Source organism: Lactuca sativa, chromosome 8, assembly GCF_002870075.4.
Source record: "Lactuca sativa cultivar Salinas chromosome 8, Lsat_Salinas_v11, whole genome shotgun sequence".
NCBI lineage: Eukaryota > Viridiplantae > Streptophyta > Magnoliopsida > Asterales > Asteraceae > Lactuca > Lactuca sativa.
In genome coordinates, this window is record NC_056630.2 from 334,015,496 (window position 1) to 334,035,252 (window position 19,757).

The window sequence follows — 19,757 nt, forward strand, 5'->3', positions numbered from 1 at the left end:
AAAGACTCATTTATCTACAAAGTTATGCTTATACTTTAAAATGGAGTTTTGTATAACTATAAAGTAACATAACCTTTAGAAGAGTTTTGAAATGTTTTAACAACTTATAAATAACATAAGTAACATTTTGAAAGAATGTTTAACAACAAATAATTACACAATTATCATTGTGTTCAACTTGTATTCCCCCCTTAAAACAATTAAAATAGTTAAAAGATTCATTATGGGGTATGAACTCACCTGATGTGGGTGATTCAAACGGGTATGAGCGTACAGATGAGAAGTTCCACGAATGAAGTTCCGAGACACAATAATTCCTAAATGATATTTAAGGACACATAATGACATGAATATAGTGTTTATAAACAACTATATGAAAGGAAACACCTTTCGGGACTAGGAAACACCTTAACCAAGTGTTGGAATCACATGTGATACAACCTAGGAGGGTATAAAGGCACTTATATGAGTTTACTACCATGAGTTCACGGCCCAAGGGAGTTTACGGTCGTAAACTCATGGTTACTCATGGGTTAGTGCAAGTATGAAAGCTAGGGAATGTTTTAGGGACATTAGCTTTAACCTAGGATGAGAAAGACCACTTCTTTTGGTACTTTTGGGGTGTTCACGGCCCAAATGAGTTTACTACCGTAAACTCATGGCCAAATATGTTTATGAGGGTCCTAAAGGTCATAAAAAAGCATTCTAAATTCATGCCTAAGACCTTAGAAGTGTTTGTGGCATCAAAACACCTCTATTTTGAGTTTACGGCCCATGGACCATTTGGTCATGTGTTTACGGCTGTAAACACTTATGGGAGATGATATTTTGGTTGTTTTGGGTCCTAAACACATCTAGGTAAAGTTCTATGCTTGTCTCTTGGGTTATGGAAGGCATTTAGGTCATTTTGGCACCCTAAAATGGAGTTCACGGCCCAAGAACTTCCTTGGCCGTGAAATCACTTTTGGTCCTTGATTTTAATTGATTTTGATGCCTAAAAATGTCATGGTTTGTCCCATGTTTGGTTTCCAAGGTCTAGGGGGCATTGGGCACACTTTGGCCCTTGAAATGGAGTTTACTCCCCAAGGTGTTCTTGGGCGGTAAACTCACAGATCTTGGTGTTTTCCTATGATTTCTAGTGTATTAAGCATATATAAAGCTTTAAAACAACACTAGATAGAAGTACTCACTTTCCGGAACAAAAGTCTGAAGATCCTTGAGAGAGAATTTGGCTTTTCTCTAGTTGGAATTGTAACTAATGAATAATTTGGTTCAGAATTCTATATATAGTCCTGGGATTTTTGTTAGAAAATATTTTATTCTTAGAAAGAACTCTAATATCATAGAGTTTTGGAATAACAGAGTTGCACAAGACCCAAGTGCAACCTCTCTCCTGATATCTCCTTAAGTGTAAATCCTGAGTTGCTCAAACTTGTCCCAAAAGTTTGAAAGTTAGCAGAAACAGACTTGGCTTCTATTGAAGTGGAAATTTTTGGGTTGTCACACCATGTGTCTCAGGGGACTTCCGTCCCAACCCAGTAAACCTTCCGGTCCTACCCATTTCGACCTTCCGGTCTACATCATAATGCCTTCCGGCCCATAACATAATGCCTTCTAGCCCATATCAAGCATAGCATAAATAACGCATACAAAAAAAGCAACTAATATCATACAATGCATATATCTTATAGCATACCAGACCTTCTGGTCACACATAGGTACCCTTCCAGGTACAGTATAGTGAGAAGACTCACCTCGTATGATGTCTAGTGTCTCACGTGCTCGATATCTCTGAATCTCGCAACAACGACCTAGCCTCGCCTATATTCCTTTCTAAAATTCCACAAAAGGGTAAAATACCATTTTACCCCTCCCTGACCCAAAAATCCACATGTTGACTAAAACCCTAAAAGTCAACAGCAAGCAGTACGCGGGGCGTACCCTTGCATTCCAAAAACGGGGTACGCGACCCCCTACGCGGTGCGGACTAGGATTACGCCTAGCGTAATGCCCAATTTCTTTATCCAACACATTCAGGTCTTAATCGGTTAAAACTTGCATCCAAACTTCAGATCTGACTCCTCTAATATGACATAATCTATAAAGTTGAAACCTTTAAGCCTTTGCATGGTTGTAAGGGTCACTTTGTGCTCAAAACACCTTTCCTCTTTCCATAACAAGACTATAACTCATGCATGACACAAGATCCACGTCCAAGACTAGATTTTTATGACTCCTCAACACATATTACACTAGAAATGGTCAGATCTAAGCTTATGGAGACTCTTTGCACATAAATTCTCCAACTTTGAACCAAAAACCATAAAAATGGTCCAAAGAGCAAAACTTATGAAGAACAAGGAAAGCTTTGAGCTTTTTACCTCAGGAAGGATCTCCAACGATAATAGAACTCGAATCTACACTTGTTCTTCAACTTCTAGCTCCAACAATGGCTCCTTCTTTTCCTTCTTCACCTTGAAAAGATAACTTCAAGCTCAAAAACACACACACAAGCTAAAGCACGAATCTCATCTCTCCAAGGACTCACTCAAGGGTCTATGGTGGCTAGGGTAAAGGACTACATGTTCCTTTTATAGTGCAAGGCCAGGAATTAGGGTTTTGCATCTGGGCCGGTTACGTCCGGCATAACATTGGGTACGTCCAGCGTACCTGGATGAACCCGCACGCGAGTACGTGCGGCGTACACCCTGGTACGCCCAGCGTACTCACCAAATCCACCTTTCAACTTTAAGGGACTAATTTTCCAACTCTCCAAAATAGAAGGGCCATAAAGCAAACCTGGATTTTGGGCTGTTACACTTAGACCCATGGGTATGGTGAGAAGACTCACCTTAGTCTGCTGAACACACAAGCTGCTCTCCAAACAGTTTGCAACCTCTCAAACTGGACAATTTATATTAATCAATGTTAGGACCTTAAATTAATCTAGGAAAACCCAAAACCACATCATCCCATGAGGCCCAAATACCCTTCCCTTGCTAATGGGCCCAAAGTCCTAGTCCAAAATTCAATAATGGGCATTTTGGCCCAATAAGGTGATGGGTTTTAGCCATAAGAACATCCTATGTGCTCATGCAACCCTAATGCTTGGATCTAGGTTTCTCTATTGTACATGCAATTCATCCAAGACTTTAAACCCTAGTTCTAGCATACAATTAATCATATTAACATGTGAAAGGGTTTTTAGATCTTACCTTGATTGTTATGTAGCAATAACAATCTCAAATCCTCCTTGTAAGGACTTTAGAAAGCTTAGAGTCACAAGTGTCACTCCTCTAATGGCTCACAAACACCAAGAGAAAGAGGATGAAGAATAAGGAGAGAGGAGGCTGCCCAAAACGTGTAGAAACACCAGTGGAACTCTTCACCACGTTTTTGGGGCTTAAGGGTGCTATATATACATGTAGGCTATTAGGGTTTTCAACTAGGAAACCCTAATTTGACTACTTAAGCCCTAAGCAGCCCATGGACCCTTTTAGAATATCCCTTGGACGATTTCTAATGGGTTTCCCCATATAATTCATCCATCCTATTATTCCAAGGTAATCCATAGCCCAAATGCAATTATCTTATAATTACAGTTCTAGTCCCTTAAGTTTAATTAATCTCTTTTAGCCACAAAATTAATTATCAACTAATTCTTGACTAATATTAATTATTCAATATGATTTCTCCTTTAATATATTATTCTCATAATATATTAATAAATCATAATTAATCCTTTCTCTCCGTAATTCATCCTATCAAGTTGCTTTGGTGAAGGCAACCCAAAAGGATCATGCACTATCAGGTCATGTACCTACCAAAATAGTTATGGACTTAGACACTAATCCAATAGTCTCCCACTTGGATAAGTCTAATAACTATTCTGCGTATGACTTCAGATCCTGATCTGCAATCGTACCTTTCAAAAGTCGCTGTCAACTCTGATCTTATCAGATCCGCGTCCTTTAGATAAGGGATTATATATTATTCCATTTTAGATATCGTATAGACTTGAGACATGGATTTCAATCATTCTCTCTATACTGTTTCCCGATTTCCGATTTATTCCGACTGACAACAGACTACATTTGAACACATCAAATTAGTCCCGTCTTGGCCAAGCGCTTAGTGTCATCACTAAATCATCGAGGGGTCCACAGATATCGCTTTCATCCTGCTTTGGATAAAAGGAATGGATAAACTTTGATTCAATGCTTGCTAGCACTCACTCACCGAATCATACACAATAATATGTTTTATTACACCAAGTTACTGGTGCGTTTACATATTATCAATGTGTAACTGACTCACAAGATACAACTCACACATCTCAGTTTCAAGAATATACGATATTATCGTCTCACCAATTACTCGTGATAAAATCCATGAAGTGATCCAAGTGAGCGTGGTTTTAATCCAATGCTCAAATCATATTCATAAGCACTCATGAACGTTGCAGCAAACATTTGCTTATGTCTAATACACTTTAGACAATCCACACACCAATTCACGACAGCCTTCATTCATAACTACTTCCAACATATGAACGACTGTGGTCCGTTTGAATAATTTGATTGTTTTGAACCAATTTAATTATTCAAGAAGTCAAAACATGCAAAATGAAACACAAGAATAATATTAATCCCATATGGCCCCAAACTCTGGGTATAAATAAAACATTTTATTTAATCACCATATTAATTACTCATTATTTGTTGTTTCGGTTAATCAACTTCTTACTTGAATTATAACTACACTTGTCCCATGCTCTCAACATGCACATAATGTTTATTTACGGTCCTTACTTTGTGAAATAGATCAAATGAATACATTTCTAATCATACTCATTTCACAACTCCCAATCCTTATCATAAGTATAAGAATATCAAATTCTTGTTACTTATGCTAGATTCTAACACTTTATGCAATGATTCTTTCGTAAAGTCATAGCTCAAAATCATCAAGACTTGGCCAATCTCTATCAGAAACAATTCTATAGATATGATGTCTCTCACTCAAAGTACATTCCTTTAAACACCCTTCTTGTATAAAAGTTTCTAATCTAGACATAGATTCTTAATATCCAACTCCCAATATGGAAACATTTCCATATTTGCCATACGACAACTCATTCTTAACAGAATCTTATCTATTCATAATAATGTCGATATGGTCCATCCAATACCATACTTCCAACTACTCACAAGCAACCAATCATCAGCGAGCTTTGTATCGTCCTTTGATAGTTGTTTAATTATTTTAGTCAAAACCAATTCTAGTCGTTTTTCCCTCAAAATGCGCTAGACATTTGGAAAAATTTAGAATGGTCAAATATTATAGCATTTGTAATCGATCCTATACCCGAAGTGTATGGAACACGATGCATAATGTCTTACATAAAGATCTGATACTTTATCAATCTTTTGCCATAATATTTTATGTGTCACGATCTCACAATTCGAACTATGCCACAATCTTAATCGAAATTTTGAGAACGCACTATGTATCCTTGACTAAATTTATTAACATTCCACAACCTAAGCCTTTAGATTTGAAATGAAGCATAATATTCTCTCCCTTAATTATAGCAAAACAACTATTCAACCCTTACGACTTTGCAAAGTATAACTCTTGTTTTCTATAATTAATATTTCTAACTTAAAATACTTGCCATAATAATCATACAAGCACAACATTTATGCTCCCACTATCATGATGATTATTATCATATAAGCATAACACTTATGCTCCCACTAGCTTTGACATGATAATCCTTTATCTAAGCTTCATAAACTTATACACCTTTGCCTTAGATAGCTCATATGTGTGTCTAAACAATTCAGACTAATTACAAAATCTCACAATTCGAATTATGGAAAGGGATACCGTAACCATAATCGAATTCAAGAATACAATTTTCACAATCACTATCTTCTTAAAATCTCTCTTAGCGAAAGCATTTCCTCACAGTCATCTTCATGAAGGAGGGAATCTTATGACACTTAGATTTTAATGGTGTATTTGTTCCTATCCATACGAATTTGTCCAAAACCAAAGTTGCGACAAACCCAAACTCTTATGGACCGAACTTTCTTAATCTTGATTTCTTGCCTTATGGTAACACGGCTACCTACCATGTCTTCCAAGTAGTTAAGCAGCTCACCCTTTCCTATCAATGTACTTTTCATTGATCAAAGTGCTTGCCTTTTATGCGTTCAAATGAGAACTCATAGAACTCACATGCATAATTAACTCAATTGGAAATGCACAGAAACAAGATAGTGTCGACACGATAGGTTGTAAACCTCAAGTCGTGTGCTAGTGATGATCGGTAAGGTTTATTCTTCATTAGTTCTTGAAACTTTTCGAGACCATTAGGACTCCCACTGACTCCTTGACATATAAGATTCTCTTGTCAATAAACATTTCTTGACAAACAAATATTCAAGAGTTAGTGTAGCTTTTATCAAGACAAAACACTTCACAAAATCAGTCCTAGTTGGTCTTTGTCTTATCCAAGACATCACAACTTTCCACATTTGATGAATTTTATAAACCTTCTTAAGACTTGTCACTCAATGTCACAATCTTAACTCTAAGACTTGGTTTTGGAACGAAGTATGATTGACTTCTTGATTTAACCATTTCTCCAATTCTTGATTCCTCTTCTCAGACATACAATTGCACTAAGACTCACTTAGAGGATCAATTGAGATATGGTTCTTAATCATTAAGACCTATCATAAAAAATAATAAAGGTACTCTCCCTTCTTCTTAGAATAGAGAAACTTTTATCTTTCTGCCTACTTGATTCTTCTTTATTCGTTCTGCTATTTATTGAAACTCTTTCAATCAACTGAGAATTACACTTAATCTCATAATTATAATCATATTTACTTAACCTTAGTAAATCATGACGAATATCTTTGTTACTCTTGTGGTGGACTTGATCAACACACAACCTTATGTACTCGATCTCCTAGTCCTTCACTTGACACTTTGTCAACGAATTAGTCTAATTTTCAAATGTGAAATTTCTCATTCATCATGCAACCAAGTTGTATGATTCCAAGTTTCTGTCCAATTGAAAATTGGGCGATAAGAAACTTTCCTTATTTGGTAAATTCTTGACCTTTCCACAAATAACAAAATTAAGAATCAAATCCATTATTGCTAATAATAGAAACTTACAAACATCAATTTTTCATACATGCCATTGCAAGGATAAATAAATAATATAAAATCAAATTTTATCTTATTGCGGAAAAATTTGTCCTTACAATGCAATTCAATCGAAAAACTATGTTAATTCATATTTCTTAGCAATCTATTCTAACTCCAAGTAGTAGCTCAAAATCTAATCTTCAAACAATGCGATCGAAATCCATTTCTTCACGATTAGATTCTATTCACTTCTTTCCTTAAGTTTCCTCTCTTTTCTATGATCCTACAAAACACAAAATGTAATCTTATCACACCATGTATTAAGAATCTAGAATAGGAACTTAAAAAAGTTAGTTAATGGATTTTACCTAAAGCAAAGCCATACGTTTTGACTCTCCCATCTCTTAGATCTCTTAGGTAAATAGGGCAGCTTCGTCTCCAATGCCCCTTCTCTTGGCAATAAAAGCAAAATGACTCTTTTGGGATAGCGCATGGAACTACTTCAGACTTTTCCTTTCTCTTATGATCAAACCCTTCGATCATGCGCCATTCGTTGCCATTGCCTATATCCATAGAGGTCTGGAAGGCAGATCAACCAATCAACTTTGCTTTTCCAGTGCACCAAATCACTGTTGATTCAGCAGAAATAAGCATATAGGTGAGATCAATGAGGGTTATGTCGTGGTTCATCATATAGTACTCTCTTACGAACTCACTATATGAGTCAGGAAGTGACTGAAGAACCCAATCAACAGCCAGCTCCTCACAGACAACAGATCCCAACATTTTTAATCTATCAATGTGTGACTTCATCTCTAGGATGTGTGCACACACTAACTTTCCTTCTTCATGTTTACTTGCCAAAAGGGCTTGAGTGAGTTTGAACTTTTCAATCTTTTGAACTTGAGGGTTAGGGAGAATAATAGGAGGAGGTGGAGGAAGTGAAGCATGATCTCGTGTTCCTCGATCGAATCGTGGAATATCATCTTCATGTGAAAAACTTGTTCCACGGGATTTGGGAAGACCATAGTTGTCATACTTTGACATCTACAAAACGGGAGAAAAATTAAATTCAAATTACTTGATTGATTGAGTCCTTAATAAATCACCCAAATGAGATATTAAGGCTAGGACCCAACACAATACTCTACAACCTAGAAAAGGGATGTCGTAATCTAGTTGCAGAATATTTGAAGGTAAGTGAATGACGATTCACTAATTTCCACCATGAAAAACGAAAAAGAAATTTACGTTTTAAATCTATTGAAAATTCCTAGAGCTTTTGAGATTCATTGAACTTTTCAATGGCATGTTTAAATCTCGATATGCCTCTCTAGTTTGTGACTGGGATACCAAGGATCACAAAGCGGGTGTGAATAACCATGCAAACTTACATGGTGCCCCCACATGTTATAGTCATCTATTCGATGTGCCGGTTAACCATACACGCTCCACCGAACTATGACAAACATTGAGTCACCCTTTGCTACCTTTTCTTAGAACCATTTAGTGTGCCGGTTAACCACACACTCTCCACTAACGTCTTCGCAAGGGCACAAAGTGTAATTTCATGGAATTACATCAATTCACTTTTGCCTAAAGTAACTAAGATTGGGAATTTTATGAAAGCATTCAGTTACTTTTGTACTTCATTATACTTATAAAAGAAGATTTTTGTCCTATCCTACCCGTTCGGCTAACGACCCTCCACTAGTCAAGAGTGTGGTGGGTAAGAGTGGATACCTATTCAATCGTCATTTTATAGGCAATTTCCTTAAACACCCCTTATAGACCAGCTTCGTGAATGAGGCCTATTATCGGTAAGACTGACTTTTACTCATACATATATATAATGTTAGACTTTTAATGTTATATATAGTATAGGGTGTATTTTACACTTTTAAAATACTAGGTGGTCTAATTTAATAAATTACACTTTTAATTTAACTAAATGTGAACCTAAACCTTATGGATTTATTAAATCTCCTTTAATTATACACCTTAATTAATTAATAAAACCATAAGGGTGTGATTTGAACTTTTCAAAACAATACTAAGGTTTTAGAATTTAACATTTCTAAATTAAACTATTAATCAACTTTTAAATTCCAAAACTTGAGGGCAAGTTTTGAAACATTTTAAAACATTAGGGTTTTAACTATTTAAATTTCAAAACAAAATCTTTAAATTCAAATTTAAACTATAAAACCTAAAAGGTAGATAATTGAAACTTTTTCACAACATAAGGATCAAATAACAAATAATAGAAATTAAACAATTAATTTGGTCATTATCTATATTTGACCTAATTTCAATTTCTTGCAAGACAAGTTACCCAATTAATACAAATAATCAATCTTTAATCATATAAGGAATTTATTATCTAATCAATTGGTAATTATCTTTTGTTTGGTCAAGGATATACTCAAATATATTTTTAAAATCGGATTTTAATGACCCAAAACAGTTAAGGCATGTATCCTCAAGTAAAACAGCAAGAAATCCCGAAACTACCTCTTTCTGACGCTCGAACTCGCCGAGTTCCTCTATGGACTCGCCGAGTTGGAGCTACTCGCCGAGTCCACAGTGGAACTCACCGAGTTCATCAGTCAGGGGACCAAAAATCGATTTTTGAAGCTTGAAAAATAACCAAGGCATCAATACAATAGAAACCAGTCAAGGCTCTGATACCACTGATGGGTTTTAGCCATAAGAACATCCTATATGCTCATGCAACCCTAATGCTTGGATCTAGGTTTCTCTATTGTACATGCAATTCATCCAAGACTTTAAACCCTAGTTCTAGCATACAATTAATCATATTAACATGTGAAAGGGTTTTTAGATCTTACCTTGATTGTTATGTAGCAATAACAATCTCAAATCCTCCTTGTAAGGACTTTAGAAAGCTTATAGTCACAAGTGTCACTCCTCTAATGGCTCACAAACACCAAGAGCAAGAGGACGAAGAATAAGGAGAAAGGAGGTTGCCCAAAACGTGTAGAAACACTAGTGGAACTCTTCACCACGTTTTTGGGGCTTAAGGGTGTTATATATACATGTAGGCTATTAGGGTTTTCAACTAGGAAACCCTAATTTGACTGCTTAAGCCCTAAGCAGCCCATGGACCCTTTTAGAATATCCATTGGACGATTTCTAATGGGTTTCCCCATAGAATTCATCCCTCCTATTATTACAAGGTTATCCATAGCCCAAATGCAATTATCTTATATTTACAGTTCCAATCCCTTAAGTTTAATTAATCTCTTTTAGCCACACAATTAATTATCAATTAATTCTTGACTAATATTAATTAAACAATTTGATATCTCCTTTAATATATTATTCTCAAAATATATTAATAAATCATAATTAATCCTTTCTCTCCATAATTCGTCCTATCAAGTTGCTTTGGTGAAGGCAACCCAAAAGGACCATGCATTATCGGGTCAAGTACCTACCAAAATAGTTATGGACTTAGACACTAATCCAACATAAGGCCCACCCAAGGTATTCATGGCCCATAAAAGAAGAAATGGACCATAATTCACAGAACACAACCAGCCCATTAAGCAAAATGAAGCCCAATAGCACAAAGGCCCAAAATAAATCCGGCCCAAACTGCAGTGTGTACGCTCGGCGTACCATTCTGGTACGCTCAGCATACCGGGTCTTTAAGGACTACACACAGCGTACATTGAGTACGCCCAACGTTCTTCCAGACTAAGCACTTTCTCCATTAAGTTCTTAATACTCAATTTCTTTACGTCCAAAAGCCAGATCTGAGCTGATTAATACGTCCTAAGGCATAAAGTTGCCAACTTTATGCCTTTGCATGCCTCCCAAACACCCAAAACCTTCATTAAGACCTTTCCAAACCCTTTAACCCATGCATGTGACCAATACATCCATCAAGACTCCATTTTTATACTTCTAAACGACCAAGGGACCTCAGATCTGCCATTCTCCTCTCATGGAGTTGCTTATCTTGCCAAAAGAGGTCTAAAGTCCCATAAAAAGGACCAAACTAGAAAACCCTAGCTAGATCTAAAGATTTACAAGGAAAGGTACCATCTTTTTACCTCCAGAAGCCTTGCAAGATGACCCAAAAGCAGATCCTTGAAGCACCCAACTGATCCAAGCTTGCTTAACAACTCTCCTTCTTGAAAGGACTCCAAAATAACCAACAAACCCCCCTTTTTAAGCTCCAAAACTCACTCAAACTCTAACTCAGTTGTAGGAAGACGAAATGGGGCTAAAGAGACTGATAGGGTTTGGTCTAAGAGGCCAAAAGGCATTTAAATAGGGAACAAGTCCGGAATTTAGGGTTTAGTCCTTCTGATGCGTACGCCCAGCGTATGCGGGGCTCCTCCGCGATCACTTAGGCAGAGTACGCTAAGCATACCCATAGGTACGCCCATCGTACTCAAGGGACCAAAAAATGAAAAATGTGAATTCTCGAGGGTCACAAGACATACCAACTTTTGGGTGTTATAGTAGAGAACTAATCATGAATGGTGTATTTTCGATTAAGTTTGTGAAATCGCAACATAATTTGGCAGATCATTTGACTAAGGGTTTGTCAAGAGACTTAGTGCACAAGTTTCTGATTGGGATGGAATTAAAGTCAATCTAAATTCTGTAATTATGAGACACCCAATTCCCTCCTAATATATAAGAGCTGAATTCAATGTGGAAAGCCCACACTTATAGATTAGAACACATGAAGGATACGTCCCATATAATGTGTTCGGTTCTGTAGTTGACCGGGTTGAAGTTTAACTTCTTAATAATTCGTTTGACTAAATGTATGTGTAGATACATGGAAAGGAGTTACCTACATGATTATGAAGTGTAGACGCATTTTAAGAGGTTGAGGACTTAACCTTGATACGACCATGAGAGGATTAGGACACACGGCTTAATAATAGTGTCAAGTTGTATTTCGCTAGAAGTTTCAATAACTAGTATGTATTTTACTTTTTGGTATTCAAATGGGTTGATAGGTTCAATTCTTAGAACACCCTGATTATCGAGTATTTGTAAGAGTGTGTGTCACACCCCCAAACCAGAACGGCGGAAACGTTTGGGGGCGAAGGACGTCATATTCAGTATCATAACAGTTCATAGTAAGGAAAGTACACACCACCATATATATATATATATATATATATATATATATATATATATATATATATATATATATATATATATATATAAAGGTTTCAAAATGTTTACATAATTGTATTTGTTACATGTTCAAAAGATAAATACATAAACATCTTTCAAAAGAAGTAATTAACGTCAGAGCGTTAATCCCCAAAAGTTGGTTTCCAAACCTTCTTACCAGTTCCCTGAGAATACAAGTTATTTCAAAGAAAAAGTGTCAACAATTAAGTTGGTGAGTTCATAAGCGGTTTTGAGAAAATGTATACCATTCCAAAGTTCGTGCGTTTTCCAAGAAAATCCCTTATTTCCTTATAAAAGTATGAAATGCTTATGAATGTTCGTGTTGTGAATTGTAAGTAGTTGTACCAGGAAAATCCCTTATTTTCCTATTAGTTGATTGTTTTGGATACAGAAAAATCCCTTATTTTCCTAAAGTAACAGGCAGTCTCTAATGTCGAAGACCGAAAATCGCAAGCAACTAAAATGCTTAAAAGGTTGAGGCATAGTTTTATATAATAAAGCTATAAGAAGATCGCACTTGTTAGATGATGAATATTTTTAATAACTACTCATTCATAAAATCAGAATACCATAATAATTGTCTATCCGGTGAGTTTTATAACCATACTAAACATAATATGCCTGTGGCGACGGTCTTCAGGCGTCAAAACGTTATGACAAACTGTCACCCAAAGGACTGTAGCTAACAGTCAGGGCGCGGGATCATGACTTCCCGTATAGATCTATACACATTTGACACACTCTCCAAACGGGAGACTCTGGTTATAATAGACAGGACTTTAGGTAGTACCTTTTAACAAAAAGGTAGCATTGAAGATGTAATCGTCTCACGGATTCTCAACTAAGTCTGTATTAAAATAATAGTTTTGTATGCAATGTTTATCCTCTTTCACAATGTTTGACAAAGCATAAATCATAAGTTCTTTGAATGCATAAAATGATTTAACAAGGACGGCTACTCTGGATACTATGCATTTTGTATAAATCTAGTGCATGCAAAGTATAACAAGAGTTTTCACGTTTTCACTCGGGATCAACCGTGTGTTTACTTGTATTCTCCCCCGAAATGTATTAAAAGTACATTATAAAGTATTTGAAGGTGTATAAAAGGGGGTATGAACTCACTTGATTGAAGTGGTTGTTTAGAAGTAGTCGAGAGAAGAATCGAGCAGAACTTCGACTAGTGAGAGTTGAATTCTCGGGAATCTCCGGAGTGTAGAACTTCCTTCTGATCTTGAGTATGAATATCGGGGTGTCGGGATGGCTTCGAGTGGAAAAACACAGAGAAAAAGCGCGGGAAAAGAGAAGAATTGAACAAGAAACTCGGAACCCTAGCCTCCCTTTTATAGGAGGCTGAACCGCCTCCGTACGCTGGGCGTACGCTCTTACGCGGGGCGTAGCGTACGTTAGCGCTTACGTTAGCCTCCTGAAGGACGATGGAATGTCTGCTGCCGAAGGGACTACGCCCTTATCGCCTGGTACGTTGGGTGTACCCTTTTACGCGGTGCGTAACTCGATTTACAGAACTTCTAAATTCCGTAACTCTTGCGTACGAGATCCGTTTCTGGCATTCTTTATATCCACGCGTAGGTGAGACTGTACTCTACAACTCTCATTTAGACTCCGTCGACTAGTTTTGAATTTATATTTAATAATACCTTTTTAGCAGGCCGAGATTGGAAAAGTCTGTTAAAAATCCATAACTTCTTCATCTGGCGTCCGATTTTATCTGACTTTTTACTGTTGTATTCCTATGGTCAGGGTCTTCAACTTTCGTTTAGGTTGTGTTAGCTAAAGATCGCTCGATCTCTAATTCGAGTTTTTAGCTGCATACTGTTAGGTCAGAAACTTCGTAAAATCATAACTTCCTCATACGAAGTCAGATTTGGGCGTTCTTTTTATGTATGTTTGCGGTTTAATGATATCTATGACTTTCATTTAGATACGTAAGGCTAAAAAGTATTTTATTGAAATTTCTCGTTTTATGCTTAACAACGCTTTGCCGGTAGTGTTACGAATATTTGACTGGTCATAACTCCTTCGTTATAACTCGGATTTTAGTGTTCTTTATATTTTTGGAAACCTTATCACGATATCTACCACATAGTGTACTTAAACGGAGCTTCTTGAACATTTCATTTTCGATGATATTCTTATTACTTCACAAAGAGGTTACAAGACTCAACTTTTAGACATTACATTGACTTAAAATAACGGGTTGTTACAGTATGATACTAAGTGAAAATTCAATCGTTACGACATTTTCATTTATATACTAGTTTGGTTTTTTTATAATGTTATGTTTGTTCAAAGGTAACACTAAAATGGGGGAGGATTGTTAGTGATTTTAGTGTCACCAGGTCATTTTGTGTAATTGGAACTTACATGTGAGGTAAGGGGCTTCGTAATTTGTACTCTAATATATGTGTTGGAAATGGCGGAGTGCACGCATGTATAAGTCGAATTAAGACGGTTCGACGACAAGTTGGGGGTCCGGGGTAGCGCCCCTAGGTCCGAGGTTTCCAAAGGGGAAACGCCCCTTTGGTGGAGTCTAGTGGCAGCGCCCCTAGCGAAGTCCAATGGGCAGAGCCCCTGGCGGGGTCAAGGGGCAACGCCCCAAAAACTCTTTGGATTTTACAAGTGGGTATATAGTGGAAAAATCGAATTCTTGAGGGCGATTATGGTAAAACTGACTAAGATCTTCAGTTTTGGAAACCATTAATTTCCTCATTAATTCTGGATTCCCTTGATTTGTTTCCAAAGAAACCCATGACGGCCAACCCTAAGCACGAAACCCTAAATCTCGTTTCTATAAAAACGACTCTTCTTTTTTAGGATAGGATCACCTTTTTAGCTCTCGTTTTTTCTTCATATGAACCCAAAATCTTCTAGCAATTTGGCTTACGTTTTTGTGCCTAGATTCGTAAGTGTCCTATTGAGATTATTCTAGGATGAGTTTCTTGTAACCCGGACATTGGATAGAAATATAAGTTCGGAAAGTGTTTACACGATCCAAGGGGTATCTGGATCTCTACTATAAACCCTACCGAATTTCTAATAGATATCTATACTCCCTTTCCAAATCTTCTTAAATATCTCTCCATTCTTTGAGACCAATGATAATCCTCACTTACAATAAGTATTGAAGCTTAATTTGAACCTCCAACACTGTTAGATACATTTAAAGAGTAAAATTGTGTCATTTTCCTTAGGTTTTGAAAGAGATGAGCTAAATGGTATAGAAGGCCTTTTAGATCAGATTTTTTTAAAGATTACAACGATTTTGAAAAGTTAAAAAGCATCACTATGGCTTTAGTAACAATTGTTGAGATGGAAATATAGCAACAAAAAATAACAATAAATATAAGCAAGTTAAAAATACTTGTTAAATCATAACAAGGTTTGTATGCAAACACAAGTTAATAAATGATGAACAACAAAGTATAATATGAAGATAATATGAAGATAATGAGACTTGTATTTCAATAACGATTAACATGACCATCTATTTATAGTAAAAAAAAGTATATTTCCTTAACTAGTCAATACAAAAGGTAAAAAAGATAGGTGGCCATGCTTGCCACCTAATCTGATAGAACCAACCAAACACACAATATCAGATAAAGCTTAACATTGTTCTAACTCCTAAAATCTTTAAGAGACAAAACAACAAGTCTTCGCTAAGCATTCATTATTTTCGGTCTTCATAAAACTCTTCGTCATACTAAAATAGACAACTTTTCGCATCATCATCTCCAAAGCTTCTAACTCTTTGCATCTCTCAAAATCCTTTTAGCTGCCGATGGTCACTTCATGCTTCAACAGCCGTATTATTTAATTTTCATCAACTAATTTGGTAACGTTCTAATTTATAATTTTTAACAAATCTTAAAATTTTTATGGTAAATAGAAATGAACTCTACCATTAAAAACACTAGTACATGCTCAAAATTGAATCCTAATGGTTAATGAGCAAAAACCAAACCGTTTCGAATTTTATCTAACCAATAAAAGTTTCAAAAGGTGTCTTTAAATAAAAAAAAAAAAATCTGTAAATCAGTTTGCTATGTGATTTTGGGATAATAACTTTGGAGAGTAATAAAGTTTTTATCTTGTTCGCCTTTAGATAAAAGAAAAAGAATTATACATGATTTTGACCATAAAACTTATTAAATATATTGAAACGTGATTATTGTCTAAATATAACAAAATAAAAAAGTTATTGCACTCAGTAAATCATTTCCCTGATTTAAACGGCTTTGATCAAGTTTTTTTATTATTATGGTTTTTCTGCCTAGAAATGTTATGTAGAAAGCTAAAGAAGAAACAATAATAATTGAAGTGTGTGTTGGTTGATCCAAATTAATATCTCCACCATCAATCTGTGACTGAAAATGTCAGCATGGGTACGTATCGAATAAAGCCTGAGACTGACAGACAACAGCTAGGGAAGGAAACAGTGCCCACATAAAAGACACACAAGACAAACCAAATTCACCATCATACTTTTTCTCACCTCATTACCATGCATCCATCCATCATCCAACTTTATTAATGCTTTCACACGGGCTCCACATGTACTACGTGTGTCTATTTAACCAAAACCCAAAAAGTAACAATAAAACACTTCCTAATAGAAACAAGTAATAATAATACTTTGCTGGTAGAAAGAAGTAATAGTAATAATAAAAAGGAAACTACAAACAGACAAAAATTTCCAACCTTTTTTTTTTTTTTTGTAAAACGTAAATTAATTAAAGAGTAGTCCCCTTCCCTTCCCTTCCCTTCCCTTCCCTTGTCCCATTTTGTACAAAAATGACTTCTTCCACCAAGCTTCGTTTATTTGAATTTGTTTCGTCTTCCCTCCCCTTTGATAATATGTCTTCCCACAACCACAATTTATACATTAACCGGTTTTTGATTATTTGTTTATGCTTCTTTTAATTAAATCCTAACAGCTTAAACCTTCATATTTTACCGGAATTGGACGGTTAAATCCCGCTTGTGACAACAGATTCCCAACCGCTGCAAGGTCTCTACAGAACACCCCTTGATATACGGATCCTGATTTCTTGTTTTCCTCCATTTTAATTGAATCAACTACCGATGATGATGATGATGATGGATCATACTGTTGTTGTAATGTTGCAGCAGCAGTTGAAGCCTTCTTCCTGTCTTTCTCTGCAACTTCTTCATCTAAAATCATCCCCATCACATTGTTATACCCTCTTTGAATCAATCTGTATAACAACAACGCGGACATCTTTGCTCGATCTCTAATGGACTCTATATCAAGTTCATCAGCAAACTCGCACCTATCGATGAAACTATTTGATTTATCTGGTTTGTGACGCAGGGTGAGTAACAAATGAGCTCTTTCCAACTCCGATCTGGAACAACCGCGTCTCAAACCGATCAAAGAATGGTAATCCACGTTCCCTGTTTCCCCTGAAGCAATCCTCTGCTTCAGTTCTTGACTCTTGGATCCCAGAGAACAGAGTTTACCTGGAATTTCACGGTATCGTACGTTTTGACGTTTCCATGCCGGACCAGGTAGTTTCCGATCACGGAGTATGGAATTGTATAATAGTTTCAGATGTTCAAGATCGTGAAGAGAATCTGGAAGACAATGAATGGACTCGAAAAGTGAAGCTCTCGTGCTTAGGGCTTCGATACAAGATGGATCTAATGCTAAGGTCCGATTACAGTCGGCTATGGCTTCAGCGATCCGACCACAGGATTGGTAAGCGGAGGCACGGTGCATGTAGCACTCCGCCAGGAACCCTTGAGGGGCTCCACGTCTACCGTCGACTATTTTCGAGAAATGTCTGACGGCTTCGTTGTATAGACCGGCTTCTAGGGCGGCGATTGCTGCGGTTTTGCGACGTACGAGGAGTTTGACGTGACTCAGGAGGTGACAGATGCTCTCGGACTCTGTTCTTGGTGGTGTCTGTGGCTGGTAGCCGTCGGTGAATATCTCGGCGGAGAAGGAAAAGCTGTCATCTGACCAGCAGATGCTTTCACGTCGGAATGCGGCTGAGGCAAGGCGTTTTCCGGTCTGAAGAAGGGCCATGGCGTCTTCCATTAGGCCGAGGTGACAACATGCTTGACCAAGAACCAAGTACCTGAGATCATATCATCATAGCGATTACTCAACTGAGTTACAACTCACTACCAAATAATACCAATTTTAGCCTCCCATTCGCATATATAATAATAGTATTAAACAAACAGATGCGACTTTTTCGATGTTTAAAAAATAAAGTTCGGTTGAAAACCATGGAAATTCAATAATTGTTGATGGTGGTTTAGCGTAATTTGGAAGCCAATCTCTGGACTAGTATTATCGATATTAGTGAAAAGGAAAACTGGAATTGAATGCAAAAGAGAAGGCGTTGAAATTGAAATTACCTCCATTGACCTTCTTTATTGCAGTTTTTACCGAGGCCAGCCATGACCTTCTTCTTCAAATCGGAGACGGAGAAACACTTGAACGACGTTACAGAATGGTCCGGCGAGCCACCATCGGAGGACAATAACTTGACTCGTTCTCTCGATAGTGATTGGGAGTTGTTGTCGGATGAAACCGAAGACGAAGAAGAAGAGGATGTTGATGAATCGTCCGAAGACATTTTCAGGCTAGGGATGTAATCCTGAAGCATATCAGCGACTTCCTTGTATCTTCTAAGATAGAGAAGAGATCTGGCTTTCAACTCGAGAGCCAGTTCAAACCTTGGCGATAAAGCAAGCGCTGCATCAAGAAGATTAAGCGCCGCTTCAATATCCGTTTGTTGCTGAGACGAAATCAGTGTTCTTGCGTCTTTCACATACTTATCAACGATCTGGAGATATGAAATCAATCAGAAACGTTGACATAATTTGTTATATCGTGTTGAAACAGAGGAAAATCACAACAATATATTATTACCTTCTTGTTGGTTAGCCACCAATACTTCTTTTCTACACAGGCATGAGAAGGAGACGCAACCATTGTCGTTGATATGCAGTGATCGACCATTAAAATCCCAATGGCCAATGGTGGGTGTGTGTGTGTGTGTAAATGAATGAATGAATGAATGAATCTCACATATTAATTTGGAGAGGAAAGGGTTTTAAATGTAAGAGAGGGGGTTGTGTGTGTAAATCAAGTGCCAGCTGTGAAGAGAGAGAAAGGTTTTGATCCTTCCAAATCATGGCTGTCACCACTCATATTCTCTCAATTTCTCTCTCCCTTTTTTTATTTTCTAAAATTACTGTAATAATACTGCTGAGTCATTATTATAATATATATTTTTTAATTTTTTAAAATAGGAATACTCATAAAAATACCTAAAATGGAACCACTATACGAAGTTATAATGAGATTATGTAATAAATAGCTTCCTTTCATGTTTATT

General features: G+C 36.8%; 1 protein-coding gene across 1 annotated transcript; it reads right to left on the reverse strand.

Annotated features, from left to right (window-relative positions):
• Nucleotides 1-16,880: 16,880 nt before the first annotated feature.
• LOC111899966 (uncharacterized) lies at nucleotides 16,881-19,473 on the reverse strand. The gene is made up of 3 exons (XM_023895842.3): nucleotides 19,289-19,473; nucleotides 18,772-19,202; nucleotides 16,881-18,485 (listed from the first exon to the last, which is right to left on the reverse strand). Exons 1-3 carry the CDS (start codon nucleotides 19,376-19,378, stop codon nucleotides 17,312-17,314), a joined length of 1,695 nt encoding a protein of 564 aa, XP_023751610.1. The 5' UTR covers nucleotides 19,379-19,473; the 3' UTR covers nucleotides 16,881-17,311.
• Nucleotides 19,474-19,757: the final 284 nt, after the last annotated feature.